This window comes from Python bivittatus, unplaced genomic scaffold, assembly GCF_059951505.1.
Source record: "Python bivittatus isolate LINGU-HERP-01145 unplaced genomic scaffold, Pbiv_v1 ctg000080_np1212, whole genome shotgun sequence".
In the NCBI taxonomy this organism is placed as follows: Eukaryota; Metazoa; Chordata; class Lepidosauria; order Squamata; family Pythonidae; genus Python; species Python bivittatus.
The window spans coordinates 1,449,524-1,476,256 of record NW_028277035.1 but is presented as its reverse complement, the minus strand read 5'-3'; the positions used below and the strand labels follow the sequence as shown (position 1 = coordinate 1,476,256).

The 26,733-nt window shown below is 37.6% G+C and overlaps 2 protein-coding genes across 2 annotated transcripts in view; one reads left to right on the top strand and one right to left on the bottom strand.

The window, feature by feature from the left end:
* CDR2L (cerebellar degeneration related protein 2 like) overlaps nt 1-710 on the bottom strand; it is a 36,848-nt gene extending 36,138 nt beyond the window's left edge. The window contains exon 1 of the mRNA XM_007428029.4: nt 453-710. The gene's annotated coding sequence lies outside the window, so the exon portion shown is untranslated. The remainder of the gene's footprint in view (nt 1-452) is intronic.
* A 122-nt stretch (nt 711-832) lies between these two features.
* Nucleotides 833-26,733, top strand: part of HID1 (HID1 domain containing) — a 52,382-nt gene continuing 26,481 nt past the window's right edge. Inside the window, exons 1-6 of the mRNA XM_007428028.3 lie at nt 833-1,108; nt 13,064-13,213; nt 15,109-15,276; nt 19,462-19,575; nt 22,973-23,079; nt 23,749-23,865. Coding sequence (XP_007428090.1) covers nt 1,043-1,108; nt 13,064-13,213; nt 15,109-15,276; nt 19,462-19,575; nt 22,973-23,079; nt 23,749-23,865 — 722 coding nt within the window. The 5' untranslated portion in view covers nt 833-1,042. The remainder of the gene's footprint in view (nt 1,109-13,063; nt 13,214-15,108; nt 15,277-19,461; nt 19,576-22,972; nt 23,080-23,748; nt 23,866-26,733) is intronic.

Genomic DNA, 26,733 nt, shown 5'->3' with positions numbered 1-26,733 from the left:
GTTATTGTCAAGAATAAAAAATGCTCTTGTAAATTCCTGAGGTCCTATAATAAATCTACCCTGGATAAACCTCGTGGAGTCAATGTAAATAGAAAGTTATCACTAATAAAAAAAAATCAAGATAAAAGGACTGGCACTAGGGAGACCTAAGCTCAAAGCATCCCCAGCACTGCAAGCTCACTGGGTGAATTGGGGGTAGTCACCTTCTCTTGGCCTAGTTCTATCTGCCTCACAGGGTGGTGGTTGTGGGGAAGAATGGGAGGAGAAAGAGGGCCACCTTGAGTTTTTGGGCAAGAGGTGGGATATAAAACCTCAATAAATAAGCATGATTAAAAATACAAAACAAGTGTGCCTAAAAGGAGGAAATAGCCAAGGATCTATTTTCAAGGGGAAGCAGCCAAGAAAAATGTGGGGAAGGGGCCTTGTAGAACTGCATTTCCCCTCATGCCTACCTGGGGTAGCTGACCCCCTTTAAACACAGACTTCCGAGTAACTGGAGCCATGGAGAGGCAGGCAGGCAGCCAGGGGAAAAGGGACAGGCCGAGTCTCAGACGGGTGGGTGGCCGGATTCAGGCGAGGCGGCAGGGGGGTGCTCGCTCGGCGTTGGGGGACAAAGAGACGCCTTCGCCGGTGGGCAAGATGGAGAGTACAGCGCTCGAGCCCAGCGGGACTGGCGAGCCCGCAGGGAGGAAGCAGCCGGCGGCGCCCCGGAGCTGTGGCGGGGGAAGGAGGCGGCTGTCGTGTAACTGGGCGAAGGCGAGGCGGAGCCGCGCCTCTGACGACCAGGAAAGGCGGGATCAGCGCCAGGAATAGCCTCAGCTGCCTTTGACAAGCGGGAGGAGACCAGACAGCCTGCAGGGAACAGGCGGACGGAGCAGCGCCGATGGAGCCCGCCGCGTCCGGCAGAGGAGGCGAGGACGAGGGAGATTAGCGGGACGGGCGGCGGCAGAGGAGGAGGAGGGCGAGGGCACGGCCACCGCCGCAGGGAGCGACCGCGGGCGGGCGAGAGCAAGGAAGCGGACCCGGATCCTGGTGCGGGAGGATGGGTAACGCCGACTCCAAGCTCAACTTCAGGAAGGCGGTGATCCAGCTCACCACCAAGACTCAGGTGAGCGGTTTGCAAAGCAGCCGGACCCGTCTCGCTGCTTTACATCCGAGGCGCCTGGGGCAGGTGGCGACGGGGAAAGGCCTTTCGAGGGGGCTTTCGGCGGAGGGTTGGTGGGCCGGGGCATTTTCTCAGAGGCAAGCCGTGGGGTGGCGTCGGCGGAGCCATTCCCTGAAGACACTTTCGGCTGGGGTTGCAACAAGATGCCTTTCCCCGCCGTCCTGGGGCTTTGGGCTCGGGACACGCAGCAGTTCGATTGGAGAAGAGCTGGCGATGGTTCAGCAACCTTCCTTCTGCGGTTCCGGAGAGGTGGCTATTTGACCGGGCATGGGCACCCACAGACACTGCTGGGCTGCAAACCCTTTGCCTGCAGCATCGCGACTCCACAGGCTTCCAGTCTGCTGCCTGCCTCACATGGCACCCCCGCAAGTCGGTGTAGCCATCCATCCGTTCTGGCTTTCCTGAAGTTCAGATCGTAGGCGAGCTGGCTTGTATTCAGAGCTTTCAGGATTTAGGCCTAAGAACAGTATCCACCTGACCGTAGCAGGAGGACTGACCAGCAGAACCGGAGGGAAAAGTGGGAGTGGACTGACATGGGGATTGAGAATAGGATGCAAGGAAAACAGCTGCGAAAAAATCCGGAAGGTTGCCTTGCAGTAATGCTGTGCAGTTCGACTTGATAGAGGCCTCCGCCGGTTACAATATTCACCAGAATAATAATCATAGCATGTGTAGGACTGAAGCTCAAGGCTTTACCACTCTCTGAATCATGGAACTACAGTATGTTGATGGCATCTATTTTATCTATTCATCTATGTTGTTGAGCTGTTACACTATGCTGGATCTGGCAGAGAGTGGTAAAGTGATTAAAATCGTCTAGGAATGGGAAAACCCAGGTTCAAGTCCCCTCAGCCAGAGAAACTTGCTGGCTGAATTTAGGCCAATTGCTGTACCTCAGCCCAATCTACCTCATAAGGCTGTTCTTGAGCTCCAGTATTTATCCTTAACAATCTAATCCTTTCTATCACTTTTTTTTTTCTGGAAAGATTGGAGAATAAAAATTGTTCAGAGCCTCTGGCTGATAAGAGCCTTCTCCCTTTGGTGCTTGCACTAAAAATGTTGTAAGGTGCATAGATTCAGATGTATTGTCAGGGAAAAAAATTCTCAGGTAATAACTAGTAGCCTATAGGCAGAGTCTAGTAGAGTTACTGAGTAGTGGCAAGTGCAACAGCTGTTACAACTTCAGAAACATCCCACGCGCTCTACTGTAGGCTGAACGGTCTAAAGCGCTGCTTACTGGCAAATGCCTTCCCTTTGTATTTGAAGGATGAGAACCGGCCATTAAAAAAAAAAAAAACAACCCAGGTGGTTCTATGGTCTTTGGGAAATTTGAAATGCGAATCTAAAATGTATTGATCTACTTTGTGGTATTCTTGTGTTCAGAATACAACAACTAGTTCTCTACAGTCTACAAATGCTTTAGTTACCATTGTGAGAAGCAGTTATAGTGAAGTAATGCACAGAGATTGTGTTATTAGGATTGTCAATTTCAATTTCTTTGTACTGGAGTACTTCTGTCTTAAATTTATGGGAGGTATTTAAACAGTAACCTACCAATAAACAAAACAACACAACAGCAACAAAAGAGTATCCTTTCCTTAAGGAAACTCGCTGATGAGACACCAAAATTATTATTTTTTTTTTGCCTTCTCCTATGCGTGTGATGCTATGTCACTTTTTCCCTTTTTTTTTTTTTTTTTTGAAAATCAGGTTTGGCTATGCTTAAAAACAGTTGCAAAAGTGGTAGGTAATGCTTGCAGTCTCATAGAACAGGTTGTGTTTTCTAGAATCATTTAGCTTCTCCTGTGCCTTTTACAAAGGTCCATGTATTTTTACCTTGGGCAGTAGATGGGGGAAATTAAAGCAGTTTCCACAACTGCTGTCAAATCTATTTTGATTAATAGTATAGTTGGGAAATATTTGCTTGTAGCTGAATACATTGAATACTTTTCTTCTGAAAGGACTTTGTGATAGCTATAGAGTGACTAATGAATACATATGTATAGTCAAATATATACTAGGCAGAACTTGTAATATTAGGAAAAATGTAAAAAGAGAAAAGGAAAATAAATTATATAAGGCCATAATTTAAACCCAATAAGAGATCCTGAAGCCCTCATAATTCTTTGTCCTGTTATTAGTTTGTAAAATCTGTACTGTACTGGAGTTTGGACAAATTGCTGAGAGGCAAGACAACAGAAAAATCGAAATTAATAATGTAACGTTAGAGTCAGTGTGGTGGAGCACTGAAAATGTTAGGCTAGGAATGGGGAGATTCAGGTTTTAGTTCACTCTCAGCCATGGAAGTGAATTTCATCTCTTTGGGAGAGTCACATTATCTCAGTCCAATCCACCTCACAGGACTGAGAGTACAGTATGTGCCTCCTTGAGCAACATGAGAGGTGGAATATAAATAAAATAAGAATAGAAAGGTTTAGTTTGTTATTTACTCCTGCTAATATATTATTTGTATTATGTACTTCAAAGTGGTAAAAGGTAAAAAATAATTGTGTAGACAAGTCCAGCCAAAAGAACAGACTATTGAGTTCAATTAAGCTTACTCTCAGGTTAGTAAATATAGAATTGTAAATTTCAGTTTCAAAGTTTTAGCATGGCCCTGGAATAGGAGTCATGATTACTTTTGTTGACTTTCAAAAATGACTGATTTTGAAGTGAACAAGTGTGGAAAGTGCTGGGGAAGAATGCCATGAGGAAAAGTGGGTAGAAAGAAAGTAGAACACCTATATTTACATACTTGAAGGGCACTCCTAGCAGATTTTTGTTTGAGCCAGTCACCAAAAGATCTGTATTAAGATACAGCACTGGACTTATAAACCACACACTCTAATTAACATTTCAGTTTATTTCATTTAATTATTTATTTTATTTCCATTGTAGACCATAAAACTAATAACGTAACAGTCACTCTAAAATAGAAATTAAAAAATCATATCAATAGAATAAAGTAAAAATAAAATTATTGACATAAAATTACAAAGTGCAGGGTTTAAAACCTAGGAGAGACCTATAAAATTACAATCAATTTTACTAAATGCTATATATAACTAAGATAGATAAGTATATAGTAAAAAGACATAAGTACTAGGATTTATAGAATGCTACGAGAATGTAAAGCTATGTTAACTAATATTGAGCCTAATACTTGCTAAAGCTCTACTAGGGTTTGTGGGATTATGACAGTTATGATCCACCCAACTACAGCAAAGAAATAGCAAAGTAAAACACAGAATGGTATTTTTTATTTTAAATTAAAAAGGGGGGAGGAAAAAAGGGGGGAGAGATAGAATATATTGAGTTATGGGAACCTAGATAAGACTCAGCATCACCTCACTTGGAGGAGTTGTTTACATTTGATCATAGCTCTGATACAGAACCGGGTTACATTGTCTGAAATTTAATTGTAAAGAAAGGCACTTCCTTCATATCTATCAGTGCAGGAGAGTTGATGTTTGGTTTAAACAGGCTTTTTAGAATTTAAGCTAGTTTGTTTGCTAAAGAAGATTATATACTCTGTGTTTGTGTGTGTGTATGTATGCATATGTGTGTATGTATGTATATGCGTGTGTATGTATATATGTGTGTGTTTGTATGTATGTATGATATGTGTGTGTATGTGTGTGTGTATATATATATATATCCTTATTGTCTGTCTTAGGCTAAAACTTTCCCTAGTTAACAGGAACAAAATCCAAACCAAATCCAAGATTCAGATCCAGCTAGGAACAGGTAGCTTGTTAATGAACCTCAACAGATCTATATTTTTGCCCGTGAGCAGGATGTTACTTATATGTAGACTTTTACTCATAAGAAGTTTGGTTTCTTTCCGTCACTCCTCTCCCCATTGGTTGGGTCATTACCCTCTGTAACCTGTGTCCCATGGGGTTCAGCAGTGGCTTCCATGACAGTTCAGTCTTGGAGAAGGAGTACTTCTCTGGAGTCACCTCTTAAGGGATCTTTGCCTCAGAGTTTTCAGAAGTAATCTACTCTATGTCAGGGAGCTTTAGATCTTCCTGGCAATTATTGATGATATTTAATTGTGTTTAGTTTAATTACAATTCTGTTTTTAGTCTCTATGTTATTATTCTTAGCTTCCTAATTAGGAACATTTTGAGAAAGCTGGTTATTCAAGTAATTAAAAATAATAAATTTGACACTGTTGTTCTTGACTATTTTGCCAAAATAAAAATCAAGTCATGTCTTCCTGCTCTCACACTGGCTGACAGATGTCAGCCACTGGATATAATAGAGTCTCTGTACATATGTACACACCCTACTTTACCTTTTGTGCAACCTCACCTCCTAAAATAAACAATTATTTTGTAAATATCTGGCTGCAGATTTAAACTTGCTTTCTGGTCTCACTGAAAGTTGTTAAATTTGTGAGCACATAACCCTTATGTTTTTCTTTTTGTGAGCACATAACCTTATGTTTTCTTTGTCAGCATGTGAAGTTGTATGGATACTGAACTATTTTTTTTCTGCTGGACTATTGTTTTTGTCATGATAAAATACTAGTTAATTTGAAAAGTATCATTTTAAAAGACCACTAAACTACTTTGAAACCTGAAATTGCATATGAAAGGACACAAAATAATGCCAGTATTTAAAGTCAGGGTTAGCTTAATGATAATTTGTTGAATACCAATTGGCTGGTTTTGCAGATTGTGCTAAGCCAAAACAAATCAAACTACATTATAGCTTCTCACAATCTGTGAAAAATACTAGGTATTGAACTGAACTGAATTGCCTTGGCAAGGATTTGAACTTGGAGCTTCCACATCCAAACTAAAGTATCTTCATCGTCCAAACCAGCCCTGGGACAGCCTGTTTTATAGCTTTTTCCTGTTTCAAGAGGAAGCTTCTTTTTTTCCTTCTTTTCACAGATGTATCCTGTTTCCATATGGATTTCACTTAGCTGTTTGTTTCTCTGGAAATTATTAAGGCAACTGAAATCTAAGTTGCTCATTTTTTAATTTATTTCAAGTTTAAAAACAAGGCAGTTAGCACACCCGCAAGTACTCATTCAGGTAATATATTCACAGTGGATGACATTTGCTAATGTATCCTGTTTCTAAGGATTGCATTTAGAAACAGCAGCATTCTTTTTACTTCTTAGTATCAATAATTGCTGAGTTAAACCTATCCCTTACAGCTAATTACTTAATTTTTTAAAAAAGTACGTATTTTGCCATTCTTTAGATATCAGCCAAAGGAAAATATAAAATGTACAGCAAAATAGCCCCCTGGTTCGTTTGTTTTTTTTTAAAAAAGCAGCCATGAAAGACTAGTATTAGATAATAAAATATTTCAGAGAAAACAGGACTGGAATCAGCCCAACCCCTTTGATTATGCTGGGAGAAGCAGCTAGTTGTCCTCATTTTTGGGAGGTCAGGGGTACTGAGGCCTGGAGGTATTGTTTTTCCATCATGGGGCAGGTCCTCTGGAATAGCTCCTGCGAAAAGTGCATTTGGCCGTGATTCTAGTTGACTCTCAAAACTTCTGAGAACGGAGCTTTTCTGGAGAGTATTTGGGGACTGATGTCAAATGCTATCTGGGATGTATGTTTTTGTGTTTTGATATTATTGTTTTTTTCCCATATTGTGAGCCACCAAGAGTCTGTATACGATTGCAGCAAGATGTAAAAGTGATAGATAAACAAGTTACTCCTAGCTCAAACCTTTAAGATCATTAGAGATTAAAGCAGAATGTTAAACTGAGTCCACAAGCAAACTGGCAGCCAGTGTACTTCAAGCAAAATAGGTACCGTATATTCTAAATGTCTGACATGAATTAGTACTCTGGTTGCAGCATTATGCACTGATTGCAGTTGTTGCAAGGTGAGTGCCTGCAGAGTCTATTATAGCAGTGCAAACTAGAGGTGATTAGGTCATGAATAACTATGGCAAAAATCTGATTTCATTAGGAAAGGCTGTGGTTGGCAAACTAGTTAAAGCTAGGGAATAAGTGTTCCTTGCTACTGATATTAGCTGCATTTAACAGGAGACCTGTCAGTCTAGACCTGATCTTTTAGAGGGATTATTGTAATATATCAAAACCAGACAGTGCAGCAAACCCAAACCTGTATTAGATTATCTCCTTAGTGGCAGCATCTTTGTTTTGCCTGAATTAGGTTAGGAGTCCAGCATCCTTTTTGTCAGATAGAAATGAAAAATGTCTACCATCTACATGTTGGTAACTCCTGATACTGTAGCTGACGCTATATTTGTTGAGGGGTCCCAGAGAATGAAAGGGTTGTGGTTCTCAGTCCATGTCCTATCAGTCATCCAGAAGATGTCTAATGTAGTTAGACCTCTTAAAGCCTAGAGTTGCACTATCATACCTGCTCATATATCACGTTTAACAAGACTGCAGTTATTCAACTCAGAGGATCCAAATGATTTTAATGATATCATTGTCTCCTTTAATTTCATGGAGTTGTTACCTTACTCCAGAGACTTGATCACGATGATTTTACCCTTGAGGTAAAACATAAAATAAACATAGATAGTTGGTTACTGATTTCCCAGGGTTTTTGTCCACATCCTCAAAGTGAACAAGGTGAAAGATACCTAAGAAAACCTGAAAAATGGTATTTTCCAAAACATATTTGGTTATGTATTTAGAGTCCATGTCACAGCTGTTTCCTTAACTCCTTTTTTCACAAAACTCTACTGCAATCTTATATCTACTCAGCTAGAAATAACCTCATTAGCCTCAGAGTGGACATGTACAGGATTGTGATATAAATTACTAGTGCTTTGAAAATGATTCTGAAGAAGCACTTTTACCTCACCTAAGATAACGCCTCTCTGCTATTCATGAAAGCAGATTGACTTTTTTCAGAATCACATGCAGGCCTGAAAAAAAAAAGTCTGCTTTAATGATCATTAAAATTAATGTGAATCTAAAGTGAAATCCAAAGCATTTCTTCATTTTCAGTGTTCACAGATATATAAATTATGTTTCCTATATCTTCTACAATTTCACTTAATGTTGGCTTTAAATCCAACAGCTGTAGCTCTGTATTTTTGTTCCATGTAATTTAGAGATATGTTCCTGGCTCAGCTGGCTGTGGTGAGAGATTGATTGATTGTCTGCCATTAAGTTGGCATTGATTCCTAGCAACCACATGCATATACCTTCAGGATGATCTGTCCTCTCTTCAGACCTTCCAGCAGTGCACCCATTGCCACTGTAATAGAGTCCATCCAGCTTGCTGCTCATTGTCTTCTTTTTCCTTCCACCTTTCCCAGCATTATGGATTCAGTCTTCACATAATGTGTCCAAAACATGATAATTTGAGCCTGGTGTTTGTGCCTCTGAGAACTCTGAATTGATTTGTTCTGAGATTCATTTGTTTGTTTTCCTGGCTGTCCATGGTATTCTCAAAAGTCTTCTCCAGCGCCAAAGTTCAAAAGCATCTCTTTCTGTCCTGCTTCTTCAAAGTCCAACTTCCATTTCCATACAGGGAAATCACTGCCTGTATGATTCTGATCTTTGAAGTTACAGACACATCTGCATATCTTTTCCAAGGTCCTTATTGCTAACCTACCAAGTATTAGTCTCTGGTGTATTTCTTGACTGCTGGTTCCTTTACCGTTGATAGTCAGTCTTAAAAGGTAGAAGCTATTTACTGCTTCAGTATCTTCATTGTTAGTTCTAAGGCTGGTTATTCTACCTGTTGTCATTAGTTTGTCTTCTGTATATTTAATATTTTATCAAAGTAGTGCCATCAGCACAGTGCAGGATATTGATGTTTCTTTGTCCAATTTAAAAAGCATGTTTCTTCCAATCCAACCTCTCACGATATATATTTAGCACATAGGTTGAATAAATAACATCCCTATCTCATTTCTTTACCAACTGGGAGCCAATCTGTGGGTTCCTGTTCTGGGTATAGGTTTTACATGAAGACAATGAGGAAAGTTCCCTTTCTCCTAAGAAAATTCTATGGCTTGACATGGCTATCACAAAGGCCTTTCTATAATCAATGAAAAACATACTGACTTTTTGGTGTTTTGGCTTTCTCAGTTATCCAGTGTGCATTAGCAATAATATCTCTTGTTTCTTGGCCTTTTTAAAAGCCAGCTTGAATATTTGGCATCTTCCTTTCTAAGGCTGTAATCTCCATTGGATGATCCTAAGCATTATTTTGCTAAGATGTGAAATTAAGGATATTGTATAATAGCTTGTACACTATGTATAGTCTCCTTTAGTATGTAGTCCAAATGGCTGGACACTGTGTGATTCTCCAGATTTTCTGGCACAATTTGGTTAGAAACTTTATTGATGATTCTTATGTTGCTTACCATATTTCTGTAGATATTCTGTTAATTCTTGTACCCTTCTGATCTGAATTTTGTTCTAACCTCATCTACTGGTATTAGAAGTTCTTGATAATGATTTGAGTGCTGATCTAACCATCTTCTGATATAGAAGTTCTTTTAAATAGAAATGATCTTTTAAGGTATATTGGATGTTGACTTCTCTACTGTATGTCTTTGAATCAGTTACTCTTTGTCTCTCAGGGTCCTTTAGCATATCAATTTCTTCCTTCTGAATTTGGAGAACTTTTGGAAGACTATTTTTTCATGTCTGTTTCTATTTTTGATGTCTTCACAGATGATGTTATACTGCTTCTTGTCTCTTCTAATAGCTTTCTGATTATTTTTTTTTAAGTTCATATCCGAAGCTTTGTCCTTCTTTGCTTTGGCTTCTCTGCTCTTCATTTTCCACTATCTGTTCTGACATCCAGTTTGGTTTCTTCTGTTTCTTGGTCTTTGGCAGTCTCATTTCACATTCATCCTTTAACAACTGCTTTGATTTTATTCCATAGCTCCTCTGGTTCCTTATCAATGAAGTTCAGGACTTCAAAGCTATTCCTGATGTTCTTGGTGGAAACTTGTTGGCTTTGTTCTTCCACTTTAGCTTAACACGCACATGATCAGTTTATGATCTGTTGCACAGTCAGCCCCTGGTCACATCTTTGCTCTTATAACTGTGCTCTTCTATCGCCTTGTGCCAATAATATCGTTGAGGTAAATAGGTGTCAGCTTGATTGTCTGTGTGCTAGCAATGAAGAAGTCATTGTATTGGCAGAAACTGATGAGTTGTTCTCCTGCTTCATTTCTGTTTCCTAGGCCATATAGTTCAGTTACATTTTTCTCCTTACTATTTCTAATTTTGACATTTTAGTTTCCAATTACAAGTAGCACATCCTGCACACTCTGTTGATTTCAAATTGAATTTGACAAAAAAACTAATCAACCACGTTTTCTGAATCAGGGTTTGGAGAATAAAGTTGGATGATGATATTATTATTATTATTATTATTATTATTATTATTATTATTATTAAAATGTATATGCTGCCTGACTCCCAGCAACTCTAATCATAATAAATGGTTGTTGGCAAAGTCTATTTATGTTATTCAGTCATTGAGTGCTTTGCACCCAAGAACTGTTTTTGCTATAGCCTTCCTAGCTATGAAAGCAACATTGTTCTTTGTTTTTCATTTCTAGGGTGCTGCAGTTAGTAAAAATCCTTGTAGGAATATGCTGAGACAATAGTCTCATTTTTGGACTAAAAGTAAAGTTGAACAGTGTACTTTCCCCTCCCCTTCCATAACTTTTAGTTGGTCCTATGAATTTTGCTGGTGCATGCTTAATGGTATCTGGAGTAACTTTAAACCAGTTTATTGCAACAGAAAGCAAATGCTTATGCCCAAGTGCAGTGAAGAAATTTACTATCTTCAGCAAACAGAATTTTCTGTCCAGTATAATAATGTCTGGATCATTTGGGATGATCCTCCCTAAGGTTTTCATTTTGTAATTTGCTTCAAGGTTGTGTTTTCAAAAACTTTTGAAAACATGTCGCAGTAGCTAGTATACATGTCAAGAAATGGATATACTTGAATTAAGGCAGTGTTGTCCAAACTTGGCCACTTTAAGATGAGTGGACTTCAACTCCCATGGCTGGCTGGGGAATTCTGGGAGTTGAAGTCCACTCATCTTAAAGTGGCCAAGTTTGGACAACACTGAATTAAGGAATACAGTTCTCGCCAATTATAGCAATAATACTTACTTTGCACAGTGGTTGTTTTGACCAGACTGAGAGCCACTTCCACTTACAAGCATCCTCTAACTTGAATTCCATCGTAAGTGTTCTCTTTTACTGCCATATACAGTAGCTTTGCAGATGTTCTACAAAAATACTTGATTCGTTCATAGGCATGTTTTTGTGTTTAACTTATCTGACATGCCTCACCCTTCCTCTCCTTTCTCATGAGAAGAACTGAATGCAGATTTGTTCTGTTATCCATTGGCTAAATGTGCAAATACTTCCTGTATTAAAGCAGTCACCTGTGACTAAGTGCCTACTGGTATGGAATTTAAAGGGGCTTATTTTATAGTTTAAGGATGGCGGCAGGGCAGTTGTTGGCATGAACCTGTAAAGGAATACAAAACCACCTCAGGACAAACCCGCTCTTCTAATTTTAAACTTTTGGAGTGGGGTGGGTATTAAATTTTAAAAATTTAAATAGTGAAATATAAACAACTACAACACCAACCAGCCAACAAAAATATGGTAGTGTTAATATGATTTTTAAAAACCCTACATACATTATAGTAATGAAAATAAACTAAAAGTAATAGAAGAGGAAACAACTAATTTAAAAAGATCCGTATACTATTCACTTAGTATCAATGTGGGATTAATTCAATCCTTAAATTTGTCATTAAATCTAGACCATATATTGCTTCATCTTCCCATTTTTAGAATTAAAGACTTTTCAAAGATTGATAACAAGCTCATATCTTGAATTCATTCCTTAATATCAGGAGGATATGTTTCTTTTCATTATGTAAAATTATCCCCTTGCCGAGTCCCAGTCTTAGTAGAGCCACAAAACCTGCTCAACTAGTTTATACTTTGCTTACCTCCTTTTACTTTGTGCCTTTTCTGTTTTAATGACGTATCGCCTATTTGATAAGGCAATGCTCCTTCATCACAGCCAATTCTTAATCAAGTGTTGCCTTGCTTTTAAACAACCCTCCGTAGTCTAACTTCAGAAAAAATGTAAGCCAGGAAATTGCTTTATTTTAAACAAACATATTTTTCCTTCTCACTCATCTTCCCTAAATATAATTTAAAACCAGTGATTGTTCAGAATAATGGCTATTGGTCAAGAGCTGCTGTTTGCTTTTTGAATCTTTATTATGTCACGCCAGGAGAAGGGGTCAAGCTAGAATATATGTTTCATGTCATATCTTGGCTTATTGGATGCATTAAACCATTAAACCATAATGACTAGAGCACTAGATCTGTACTACGTACTAAAATATTTTCTGCATAGTTTTATTACAAAGAATAACAACGTTTTGTGTAATTGAAGAATAATTGAAGATATTTTGTAGTCCCTGAGTCATAGTATGAACGTACAGAATGAAGTATATTGCTCTATCCATGCATATAAAGTTGTTTCTGACTTTGATAGGAAATTTTTTTTATATCACAGCTTTTTTTTTTTTTTTACCTTGTGTTGTTTTTAGTCAGTAAAAACTTCTTTGCATTATTTTTCCTCCATTTTTTCTAGTCATACCATCAATCGTAGCTTACTGTATTAAAGATGCATTCATGTTTAATCTGTCTGGAATGTTGGATTGCTTTCATGGTACAGTATAGTATAATCTTTTTCAGTATAATCTTTTTCAGTATAATCTTTTTCAGCCTTGTATTTTTAGTAGAAATTTGCAGAAGAATCTTGAGGTATCTTGACAGACTTATCAGATCCAATATTAAGCAGTATGAATATTGATCAGCTTTTTATAGCTTTTATGTTTCCAAATTGATTTTTATTTTATTTTGTTTTTTCAGCCTGTAGAGGCCACAGACGATGCCTTCTGGGACCAGTTCTGGGCAGATACAGCTACTTCAGTCCAAGACGTCTTTGCTTTAGTTCCTGCTGCAGAAATCAGAGCTGTGAGGGAAGAATCTCCTTCCAATTTGGCTACTTTGTGTTATAAGGTAAGATTGAGCATATATATTTTTTTTCTGTTGAAATTGAGCTATAGAATTGCCTGCTTGCTTCAGGGTAGTTTATTTAGCCAAAACAAGTTCAACCAAGATTAAATACTTGTTATGCTTTTAACCAAATTAAGTATGATTTCAATTTTATGTCTAAATCCCGTGCTTAGGATTTTTCTTTTTCAATACAGTAATGCACAAGAGCCACGTAGTGCTCCTCATTTAGACTGGGACAGTGGTTGTTAAATTCTCATCCCCCTTGTCATTTTCCAGTAGAAACTCATTCCCAATTTTTTTGATCCTTTTTATTTGGGAGGAGGGGGATATATTTTCAGTGGAAAAATAGTGCAGTGACTAGTGCTAATCTCTGTTTTCCTGCACCTTGTTTCCAATCCAGATTGGGTGCTATAAAGTTTTAGTTAATTTAATGCAGACTTGCCTAATCCAGTGTTGTCCAAACTTGGCCACTTTAAGATGAGTGGACTTCAACTCCCAGAATTCTCCAGCCAGCATGGCTGGGGGCGGGCTGGCTGGCTGGCTGGGGAATTCTGGGAGTTGAAGTCCACTCATCTTAAAGTGGCCAAGTTTGGACAACACTGGCCTAATCTGTATTTCCTAACCAAAAATGGGAATTGAAAATTAATAATTGTTAATGTAAATTATTTAGCCATGTTTCTTTTCTTCTCATATGCCTTTAATTTCTTTAGCTTTTTATTTCTTATTTTTTGCACTTCTCAGGAAAAAAAAAATTAGCTTCAATAATCTTTCAGTATTCAGCTACCAAACATGCTGGTACAGTTTCTAAACAATGTGTACAAAATCCATATATGAGAGGAAAGTGTGCTAAAATGGATATATTTGTGAAAATATCTTAAAATGCTCATTTTTTAAAAGTTATGGGATCACTTCATTTACTATAGTGAATGTAAATCTTAAGCACATTTTCTTCAAAATATCTCTGAGTCTTGAAAATGAACATATAAAAGCATCTCTGAGTTTTATAGTTAGATTTTAGATCCTTGATTTTGCTTTTCTTCCCTTGCATACTATTACTGTTTAAAACTGATGGCCATTACTAATGTTTTAGAACCTGGACTATTGCTTTCATGTTTACCTACCATGAAAGGTATAGGTGGTTGGATTCCATTTCTTTTCATGTTTACCATAAATTGCACCCGGGAGTCAATTCGTTGGACTACCTTTATATGCCTTGGTGGAAATTTAGGCTTTTTATACCTGCCTGCAGAATTATATTCCTACAAACACACTGCATTCTACAGAAGCAGTGTTTCTTAGTGAGCAAATTACTTTAGAATAATTGTGGGGGAATGATATTGGAGTCAGCATTCTCCTTTCTGAAAAACAATGACATTAAAAGCATCTCAGTGGTATACAGTATCCCTAAACAGATATCTGTGCTGGCAGTTTTACATGCAATGATCATCTCCAATTTCTAAAGGCTCCACTTTGCTTCTTCCTTCCACATTTATACTATACGCGGACCAACATGTTTTATCTCTACTCTATAAAGTCATAAGAGGTCCTCTGTTAAGGAGATTCATTTCTTTATAGAATCTTCACAGTGATTTTCCTAGAGCAGGGTAGAAAGTGATATTTTGATGTCATAGCTTATCTTAAGTCTTGGAATTCTATCTCTCTCACACAGTTAAGCATTATATGCACATATGCAATCTCACGTTAATTAAATTGTCACATTCTGAGGAAATTTTATGGTGGATTTCCAGACTATCTCCAAGAGACATTAGCAACAATATAAAATAATTGCCTATTCTCTGTAGTATTATAAGTAATTCAGAAACCTGAGGTATTTGGGCCAGAATTGTTACCTGCATACCAGTAGTTCTTGTCATTTACTTTATTCTAATTCGCTCCAGGCAGTGGAAAAACTGGTGCAGGGGGCTGAGAGTGGCTGTCACTCTGAGAAGGAAAAGCAGATTGTCCTGAATTGCAGCCGTCTCTTGACCCGCATCCTACCGTATATATTTGAAGATCCTGACTGGAGAGGTTTCTTCTGGTCAACAGTTCCAGGGGCTGGACGAGGAGTATGTATTTATTAAATTCCATTATCCTTTTCTGGAGAGTGGAGAAGATAGAGAAGCCAGAGCTGTTCGTTAATCAAAGATAGATAATTGGAATCTAAATTTCTTGCCTGCTGTATTATGTTTATTCACAGTGAGGAACTCAGGCTTGGGCGTATTTGCGCTGTTTAGTTTGCCTTGCTCTGATCCTTTTAGATTTCTATCTTTAAAAAAAGTATGCTGCAGCAACCTTGTATAGGAGATTGATGGAGACTCATGAATGGAAGGTTGAGGAATAAACAGACTTGTTTTATCCCAGGATTTTTATAGTACTATTAAAATTGAGTTTCCACCAATGGGCATTTCAAGAGAAAGTTTTGAACAGTAGCAGAAAGCAACCAAAGTCCAAATGCATCCTGGATTGCTTTAAAGTTAATTCTTCAAACAGGACTAGGAGGGAAGAAGACTAAATGAGCAAATACAGGTATCATGCCAGAAAAGCAATGCAAAACATTATATGTTACTAAACATGTAAGTTAATTGTTCAGGAGTTGTTTTATCTTCAGTAATGGTGGGAAATGGCAAGTACTATTAATATGTTGTAAGTCATACATATACAGGACCAAAGGATCATGGTGTCAGTAGTTCTAGTGGTTCAGTCCATTTACATACCCTGTGAGATAGGAAGAATATATTTCCACAGTGCATAAATGCATGTATATTTCCTATAATTCTTCAGTGGGTATTCCTGTTACACATTCATTTACTGGACTGTAAGATCTTCTTTCTGTCCTGATTCAGTCTCTCCGGAATTGGAGATAATTTTTGGAAGCTAAGTCCAACACTGTACATACATACTAAACTTTTATGTATGTTACACTGAGTTCATATGCTTTCATGTTTATTCCTGAAAATCCAAAATACATTCATTCTAAACCGTGCCTTTAATTGTTGTTCCCTGTACAGTAATTCCAAAAGCTGTTTTACATGAATTTTAATAACTTTTGTTATAGTTGCAGCGCAGGCTTATCAAATGCCCCATTATTGGCTTATCTAGTGTGGAGGCATTACTTTTGTGTGGTGGCTATGTAGCCCTGCTGTATCTTCTCTGCCTGCCTTCTATCCTGAGTCCTGTCCTTAAAATTCTTGTGCCACATAGCAGTATCTTGTGTAAGTGGTATGTGAGAACTGATGTTGATGTCTGTATAGAGTTTTGTGAACAAAGTACATGCACAAGGTATGTGCATTCACATAAAAAACATGGTTGTTGAAGCAGCAGGAACCATTATAGCTCCAAAAGAATACATGTGAGGACTCTTTTAAAAATTCCACTAGTCAGATACAGAAGGGCTAAATCCAGACCCTTGTTTCATTCTCCTCCCACCAGTAATGATTTAACCATTTTTCACAGATTTTTAATTCATTTTTTTATCCATCTTTGGATCATTTGGTCACTGAATATATAAAAATGCTCATAGTTACTCTTTTGAATGCTCCTGATGGAAATGAAGAAATGTGCAATTAGGACTAAGCAGATCTCATTCTACACCAACGTTAAAAATGTTTTGCTATCATTTGGAAACGCCCATATGAATCATTTTTCCCAGTACCATGTTTCTCCTAGTTCCTATCAAAGAATGTGACAAGAATTCAAATCTCAGTTCAAATGTAATCATTCAGATGCTTTCAATATGTACCTATACGCACACACCTCACCCACGTATACTGTACTTGTAATATGGTTTCTTAGATTTTTTTCTTAACAATTTTGGAATAGTTTTATCAGATCAACCATTCTTGCCAGGCTCCCCTGACAAGGATGTAACACTAGTTCCTGTCCCAACCCTTATAATTCTGTTTCCAAACATAAAATGTGAGGGAACAGGGTTTTTTTTTAAGCAAACAATCATTAATATGAAAATACAACAGAATATTGTTCCTTGTTCACTTGCAAATTGTCCTTACTGTAGCTATGAATTATGTACCTGCATTGTCTGCTAGCACACTGCATTTTTCCTGCATCTTATTCTCCCTTGGAATCACTCAAACTTATCCAGCTGATTTAAATTGTTGCTTTCTAAAAACATTTTAAATAATTAATTTAGCAAGTGGCAAACTCCAGCTGACCTTGCTAAGCAGGATCAACCCTGGTTAGTATATAGAAAGGGGATGGTTTGGGAATTCCAGAGCTGTAGACCAATTTGGAAAATAAGAACCCCCCACTTCCCCCAGAAAATAACAGTGGTAAAACACTTCCAGAATGCTACTACACCCTCCTGCATAGATGCTATTACTAGGAGCTGAGCTCAACTTGAAGGCATCTTTATTATTTTACTAAATATTATAATTCTGGGAATGCATGAAAATCCTTGATATTTATTAAATAACAGGTTAATCTTCATTCAATAAATTCTATGAATACACTACATTCTATTCTAGCAGCTTACTTCTGGGCTAGCTCCATTGAGGTGAGCAAAAGTTAAAAGTATACAATGATGATGGTGTCTTCCGTTCATTTTACTGAGCTGGAGAATCTCATGTAGAATTGTAGTTATTAATCAATGCTGTACTGCATTTTTTTCTGCGTGGTATGGCTTTGTTTAAATATCCACATTATTATGGGACTGATGAAGTAATAGAATGATCTCTTCAGTTAACTGATTCATGCTTTTAAGATTCTTAGGCTCCATTTTCCTTCTCTAATTTCAAAGCTAAATGAAAGTATCTGCAGTTGATTTTTTTAATGCCTTGTGTCTGTTTCTGCATTTGAAATGCTTTTATTGGTTGTTCTGATATGGCACTAGATAATGTCAGATCAATGCAGGTTATTATTATAGTCCAGTCTGCTTACTGTGAGTGAAAAGCTCTGTGTCTATGTCATGCACAAGCTGATACAGCCTGGCTGTCACAGATAAGCGTCTGTCATTTTTCCAGCAGGGTGGGGGGAGGAATATGAGATCCGGGATGAGCATTGAGGGGTAGAGACCTGCTGACGAGGATATATGGTTCCCTTGGAAACTGTTGTAAATGGGGAGTGAAGAGTGAAGCATCAGCACTGAGACAAAAGGACAGAGCTTGATTTGAAAGCCTTGAAGCACTCAGGTTGCTCTGCAGGAAGATACTTCTGTCTCAGCGGTCTGAGAGCTTCTCTTCTATAAGTAATCCCTGCTTCTACAGCACATTTGTCACAGGCTGCCCCATAGCAAATGAGGTTACATGCTTTGCTTAAATTCTATTCATGCAAACGATAAAATAATTGAAGCCAATCTAAATTGTAGTTACAGGTATCAGACTACAGTAGTTTGTAGTCATTGTAGTTCAATCTGCTTGAATTTTGCCTTGGGTAGTGGATTATTATGGGGAAAAAACTTACAGTATTTATAATGCAACTTCTGGCTTGTGTATGAAGGGCATTATTTTGATACACAATTTTATATTCTATATATACACAATTTTATATTTTATATATATATATATATATATGCTTCACATAATGTATAACCATACCTGTAACAGTGCACTCTATTTTATTTCTAAAGGGTTAACTTGCTTTTGTTTTGTAAAGAGTACTGGTTTCTTCCCCCCTTATCTCTTTGCTGAATGCCCGATTGTCTTCGAATAAGCAATTAGCCGAGTACAAGCTGTTTGTTGTACCAAGCTTTTTGCAACAGTTGTGAGGCCCTGCATTCTAGAGAGAGATAAGAAAAATCTGGTATGCCATTCCCTTGGTAACCAGAAGAAAAAGTTACAGTTAAGTTTACCTTCCTAAGAACCACCTTTCAGTTGCTCAGACTGTCCCAAAAATCCCTTGTATGGGTATGAGGGGATGTACTATCTGATTACAGATTTAAATGTCTATAAAGCTTCTGATGTTTGTTTTGTGAGGGGTGGTTCCATCAACATCTCTTGTTAATGTGTTGATTGGGGTCACCCAGCTGTGTCTTGATCAAAATACATCTGCTATTCATCAGAAGTCTCATCTCAAGTCTTCTTATTGGCATTTTATTGAAACTTGGGAAATAAAAGTGCCATACATGTAAATGCCATTTTTCCATGCATGCAATCTATAATAAAGTATCAGTATCAATATTGGCTTAATAAATGGCTCAAGAATTATCGTCTAGATTCCCCCCCCCCTTTTATGTTAGCAGTGCTCTGCAATGATGTAAGGTCAGATACAGAATACTGTAACTTATTGCTGATTTATAGGGAGATGAAGATGATGAAAATGCTAGGCCACTGGCGGAGTCACTGCTTCTAGCCATTGCAGATCTCCTCTTCTGTCCAGAATTCACTGTCCAGAGCCATCGAAAAAACAATGTGGTAAGTCAGACTTTGGTTGTTTAGGATCTAGTATGACAGCCTCAGTTTTTAAGATGGCCAAGGTCAAACTGTCAATAGAAAACATTTGCTGTTATAATAATTTTTTGCATACAGTCCAGTACAGTTACTTAGCTATCTGTATTAAGGTGGAATTTCCAGTCAGCAAAATGGTGGTTGCCTTGGGCTATCATTCTCTGTCAAAGATGGAGGCCAGCTACTATGGAAATGGAGGAATGGAGAATTCTGACTTTCCATAGTAGCTTGTGATTCGTTTAATGCCATCCTCTTGTAAATGTGATATCTGTGGATAACTCTGAAACAACAAGGTTTACGTTAGGAGGATATACTATGCTTTGGGTTGCAGTTAGTGGAAAAAAATACTGCATCTCTACTTGTTCTTTTAGCAGAAGTCTGCTAAAGGTTGATATTCATGGCTAAACTATCTAATTCTGAAACAGCAACATGTACCTTTATATTTGGCCTGCATTTGATGATAGGGCCTTCCTGAATATGTTAGCTTTTGCAAAGATTGGACCAGAAATAATGAAAAGACCTGTGGAAATGTATTGTAGCTTAGCTTTTGCAGGTCAAAGTTCACTTCAACAGAAACACAAACAATAATCTATGTGGAAGTTTGTTGAACTATTTTTGGTTAGGTGCTTCTAACTTTTAAATAATTGAAGTATGTGCAATAATATGTAACTCAGGAACAAATAATAACATGGGTGGTAGCACCTGGCTGACTTTAGTCAAATGAACTTAACCATGTCAAGCTGTGAAATGTCCTTAGAAAAATGGGAATCCCAAAACACTTTGTTGTCCTCATACGAAACCTATGTACAGGACAGTTCAGATGTCTCTCTCTCTCTCTATTTAATTTGTATGCTGCCCATCTCCCTCAGCCTGTATGCTGAATATATATTGAGGGAGGCTGGATTGGAAGGTGAGCATGATATTAAAATTGGTGGAAGAAGCATCAATAACCTGTGCTATGCTGACGGCACTATTCTGATAGTGGAAAATGGAAATGATATATAGGCTGTAGTAATAAAAGTCAAGGAGTATAGTGAAAAAATGGGACTAAGATTAAATATAAAGAAGACCAAACTAATGAGAGCAAGTACAGTAATTGGCCTTAGAACTGACATTGAAGATGCTTAAGTGGTAGATCTTCTGTCTTTTAGGATTGACTAGCAACAGTAAAAGAACCAGCAGTCAAGAAATATGCTACAGTAGGATAATAATGAAGCCCTTGGAAAAGATATTCAGATGTATCTATAACTGCAAAGATCAGAATCATGCAGGCATTGATTTCCTTGTGATACTCTGTGGAAATGAAAGTTAGATTTTGAAGAAGCAGGATAGAAAGAGTATTGATGCTTTTGAACTTTGGTGATGGAGAATACAATGGATAGCCAGAAAAACAAACAAATGGATCTTCCAGAATATTTGGATTTTTTAAAATAGTAATTTTATTAAAGATTATAATTACAATAGATAAAATCTAATACAAACTAAAAGAAAGATAGAAGAATCGAAAGAAAGAGTAAAAGGTGCAGAAAAAAGGGAAAATAGAAAGATAAATAGAAAAGTAAGAAAAGTAAGAATATAGTAAAGAAAAAAAAAGAAACATATAAAGACATGACCTCCAACCTTCATCACAAGTATAAACAAGTTTAGTAACTTATCACCTCTTCAAATACAACAAATGATCTCTTCTTCCCATATCCCATCTCTTAGCTATAAACAAATCCATAAAGCATTGTCATTTCAGTCCTGGTGTCAGCAAAAGTCCATTAACGGTTACCAGAAATAACGTATCTATTTTAACCTTGATCAAATAAACCAACTTTATATTCCTTCCTTTTACTTCTAACAATCTTAATCTTTTGTCCATTCAAATCATGTAGAACTTGATTTCTTTTCATTTTTTATTTGTCCCTTATAAGATTCCTCAAAACTTTAACAAGCCTCTTTTGTTAATCCAATATAGGAAAATTATCCAGGTTGGTCTCTTGGTTTATTGTTTGTATATCCCTTTTAATTATTAAAACATCAGCCGGTTTCTTTTTTATGTCCAGTGTAACATCTTTTTCCATGTTATTCTTGTGGCCTGTCATTTGTAAATCTACTTTCAACTCTTGAACTTGTCAGGTAAAACTTGTTCCTCTTCCATAACATCTTTTAGACACAATCTCTCCATAGAGGCAGATGTCTCTGTTGACACTATTAATATTAACTTCTAAGTCCATTTTTCAAAAATATCCCTCAATATGTCCAGTGTTAGAATACTTTGCTCCATTCTGTATTAGTAAGTCAAATTTTAATTTAATTTTTTTCTCTTCTTTAATTATAATCTTTAGTTCCCTCTGGTTCCTTCTAGTGTCCAACCTTCGAAGTCTCATCTACCTTTTTTTTTTTAAGAGAATTCAAAACAAAAAACATTTTCCCACGAGAAGGATTCTTATAATTAATTCCAAAATCTTATTTCAAATCCATCTGGACACTTAGTCTGTTTGTAACTTTCCAAAATCAAAGTTCTAATCACCCTTTTGCTTTTTATCCCCCCTGCCAAAAATAAAAATTAAGTCCTTAAACTTGTATTTAAAACTTTTTTTGCTAAGGATTGAAGGAAATCACCCAGTGCTGTAAAATTTGTCAATCCAAAGGTTCCTAAGAGCTGAAAAGCAGTTAACAAGCAATTTCCAAAAGTGATTAGGAAAGAAAGTATGTGAACCCAGTGTCCTTTCAAAGGTGCAGACTGTGGTTTGAACAACATGGCTATTATCTCATCTCCCACAGCTCTAATCCCACTGGAGACCACTGTCTTGTGGTCTCCTGGTGAGGAACAACTGTCTGGAGCACTTATGAACAATCTCAAATTCTGTCCTTGTCCAGAGAGGAGTTATGAAGAGCTGGTCTACTTGCTGGCTCTTCATTTTGCTGTGGTCATTGGCTCCATTTTCGTGGAGCGGTCTTTAGTCCGCCATTTCTTCCCCCAGAAGAATATTTGGATTGTTGACATGTATTGTGATATAATATGGTGTTCTGAGTTTCTGCATATGAGATTTTTATTGTGCAGCCACTATGCGTCATTCATGGAATTCTTTAAACTTCTCATGTTTTTCCATGTTTCTTCCACCTTTCTTCTTATTGTAGAAAATCTATTAAGGTGGGAAAGACTGTATTAGATTATTTGATTTAGTAATGCTAGAAGCACCCTCTAATTCTGTGCTCCTGGGCATTCTTTTTTCCATCTGCAAGAGAATTGAGAGACTTTATCTAAATCTTCACAATCCTATTCATACTTTCACCTGGAAGGTTCAGCAGTATTTGAAGTGTTCTATGTTTTTGCAGTTTCTGTTGGTATGGCTGCTAATTTCTTTTTCCTTTCTAGGACACAGCTGAGGATATCCATGCAATTGATAGTTGTGAATACATCTGGGAGGCTGGTGTTGGATTTGCTCATTCACCACCACCTAGCTACAGCCATGATTTAAATAGGTGAGGATATCAGAAAATGACAGATCAGATTATGTATGTAATAAAGACAAGATCATGAGAATTATGTACAAAGTGAAATTCTCATCCCTGATCAATCATTCGGTGTATGGAATTCTAGGTGCTGAAATCTTTACAAGTTTTACAAGTTTTACTTTCAAGGAGCAAGATACTTTTCTCTCCTTTTCAAGTCCATCTTCTGGATGAGCATAATAGAATATGAAAATGGATACACTTAATTGATTACAGTGCAGAAATTGCCAGTACTGTTACAAATACCTTAGAAATGACTGCACAATTTGTTATCTTTTACTTCAGTGTTAGTCTTCTGTGGCTATATAAACTCTGCTTGAGATGGGGCTAAGCAGAATGTTCACTTGAATAAACTGACATCTTGTAGTACACATGCTTGTAATGAACAAGGAAATGTCTTTCTGACCTGTGGCTCCTGATGGCTAAAGGGACTAGAATTGTATTTCTTTAAGAAATACTACTGGTGAGAATACTTCGTTCTAGCTTTAGCACAATTTTTTTTAGAACAGATTAACACACTGGCCCATACAAAATAAAGAATACATTGTAAATAAAACAAAACCCTAGCAAAAATCTCATTACTGTATGAATAATAATTAATACTCCCTGACTGAAACTTATTATTCATACACTTTTCAGGACAGAGCTACTGAAACTCCTGCTGACCTGTTTCTCAGAGGTCATGTACTTGCCTCCCTCCTCGGATAGTAGCAACACTAATCCCTGGGTCCAGTTTTTCTGTTCTACGGAGAACAGGTGAGAAATAGCAAATTGCATGTGATGGATGCCTTGGAATAATTTTGTTTAATCTAAACCTTCTTTTATTAAAAGGATTGCTTAGATATGATAGACATCGCTCCATCTCTCCCCACTTCATGCCTTCTTTTAATTTTTTTTTCCTCATTAATTCAGTATGTATGCTTTTAGGGCTAGTGCTGACCTAATTGGAGCTAACCAACATTTTATTCAAATAGTGGATGGTGCTGGAATGCTAAGCTACATCCACATAGCTGCTAACCCTCCCATCGTGGAGCCAGCAGGAAATCATGCAACCCCAAATTTGCTGCCTCCAGATTACTCTTATTATGCATCTGGAATGGGTTGGTGTTCAGCTGCTGTCCATACAGTTTTAACACGCAGCATTCTAAGGGCTGTGGTTGGTGGTTCCTTTGGCTGAAATTCCAGCCCTGTCCAACATCATCCATCATATGAAAAGGCTCCTCCAGTTGAAATTCCCAGCACTCTGGTTAGTCCATGCACTGTGTTTTTTTTCCCTTTTCCTGTTGTACCATCAACCAATTGAATTTTTAAAAATTTCATGTAACTATAGGTTGACTGGTTGACCGTGTAACCTATTGATTACTAAATGACAATAAAGAGTTTGGATTTTTGCATTTCTTGGCTGCCATGTACATTCATCTGGATTTGCTGATGAGACAGCCAGTGGATAAGTGCTGAAGTTTGAGAAAGGGGTTTAACTTTGAAGCTCAGGGTAGGATGACTACTGGATGGCAGCCAAAAGATACAACCTTTCCCCCGCAGCTCTTTGCTGCCACCTACTGACTGACATGCACTTGGGAAACAGCAGGCTGTCCCTGTGGGCTGTCCCTGTGTCAGGTCAAAGAGGCTGTGTGTGGATTTGTAATACTGTGCTGAAAGCTTACAGTTTTGTAGATTGTATGGAGACTTGCTTGCCTGGTGCAAAGCTAGTAGAGATTATATGGTGTCTAGATAAATTGCTTCATAGTTCCAAAGAGGAAGCAGTGGTCACTGTCCACATTGGCATCAGTGATATAAGAAAAGGTTATTGGACAGTCCAGGAAGCCAGATGTATGCTAAAAGGGAACAAATTGAAGTCCAGGACTGTCAAGGTAGTGTTCTCAGAAATACTGCCTATTCTACATACAAACCTAGCTGGACAGAGAGAGGTCAGGGGTCTCAATGCATGGATAAGATGGTGGTGCCAAGTGGAGAGATTTAATTTTGTGAGGTTAAACTGATTTTATGTGAACTTAATTTTGTGAACTTAAACTAATTTTGTGAACTTAAACTGATATGTAACCATGTTGCTGATGCAGAACATCAGTAAGGAAGAAGAGGAGCTTTTAAACTGATTCCTGAGGGCAAATTGACTGGTGCTGGTCGACATCTAGTTCAGAAAAGTGTAGATGTTTTAAAAAATATGCCAGCTGTATTTGAGAAAGGATAGTTTATAGGTGCTTTTATGCCAGTGCTAAAATCTCTGAGCCAAGTTAGATAAGTTAGAATGCTGGTGAAAAAGAGACTGAAAGGAAAAGTGAACAGGGCCAAATTTCTTCATAATGCCTAGAGATTATATAAAGCCACAATAATTGAGGCTTAACTAATACTGTACATATGGGATATAAGAAAGGGTCAACCAAGTCCAAGAAAAAGCCACTATGGCTTTCTAGGGTTATCCAAAAAGTGAAGGTTTCCTTAATGGCCCACATTGAGGACCACTGCATTAAACAACACACATAGTAGATTTCTACTACTCAGAGTTGAACTATTTCTTAAGCATTTCATTGTCGTACATGCTTAACTTCCACTATCTTTACTGCATCCAACAACAAACTTTCTATCCCACATCCATCCAAAGCCTTCCATAATTCATACCAATTAATACATTTTCTTCAAATCTACAGTAATATAGTAAATGTTCTTTCTCACAGTTATACAACACTACACATCATAGGACATTCACATTATAAAATCAATAATTTCACATATACTGTACACTGATGGGGTCTGAGCTGTCTGTAGCTTGGCAAGAAAAAGGTCTCCCAGTCACAGCAGACAGCTTTAACTGAGATATTGACTCAGTATATAGCAACTGTGATAAAAGGGCAAATTCCACGTAATGCCCTCCTACTCATCTGTGGCGTGTTTGAATCTGGAATACTGTGTACAGTTCTGGTTGTCTCATTTGATAAAGAACTGGAAAAAGTGCAGAACTGGCTACCAAAAAAACATACCAGGAGGCTCAAACCCTTCTTTATGACAGAAGATTAAAGTGTTTAGGACTCTTTAGCTTGAGTAAAAAGGTGCTGGTGGGGAGAGCAGGGTGGAGGGGACGACATTATTGAATTGTATAAAAATCAAGTGTGTGAAGAAATGGACCAAAAAGAACTTTTTTAAAAAAACACTAGGACCACAGGTCAGCCTTAGGCTGATTGGGAAGAGATTTAGAACAGACAAGGAAGTATTTCTTCACAAATGCATAATTCCATGGGTGATTCTTATATACACTATATTTCATTTTCTGAAGCACAAGGTTAGATCTGATTCTTCATTGTGAGTTCAAGTATATATTAAAATGGACAACTCTGACTGTTGCACACTATTGTGCAGCAATAATCTGCTTTGTAAGCTTTGAATCCTGGGGAACAATGCCCTCTTTTGCCACAGCTTTGGAATTCCCCATGTTCATCAGGCAAGTTGCTTGGATCTATGCCACTGCCATTCATGCTTCATGTGAAAAACAAAGGGCCTTTCTGGTGGTGGTCCCTGAATATTCAATATCTATCCGAGAAGGGTTTGCTTGACACTGCATGAAAGTCCTAGTATGAGGGAAAGGCTTTTTAAAAGTTTTAACATACCATT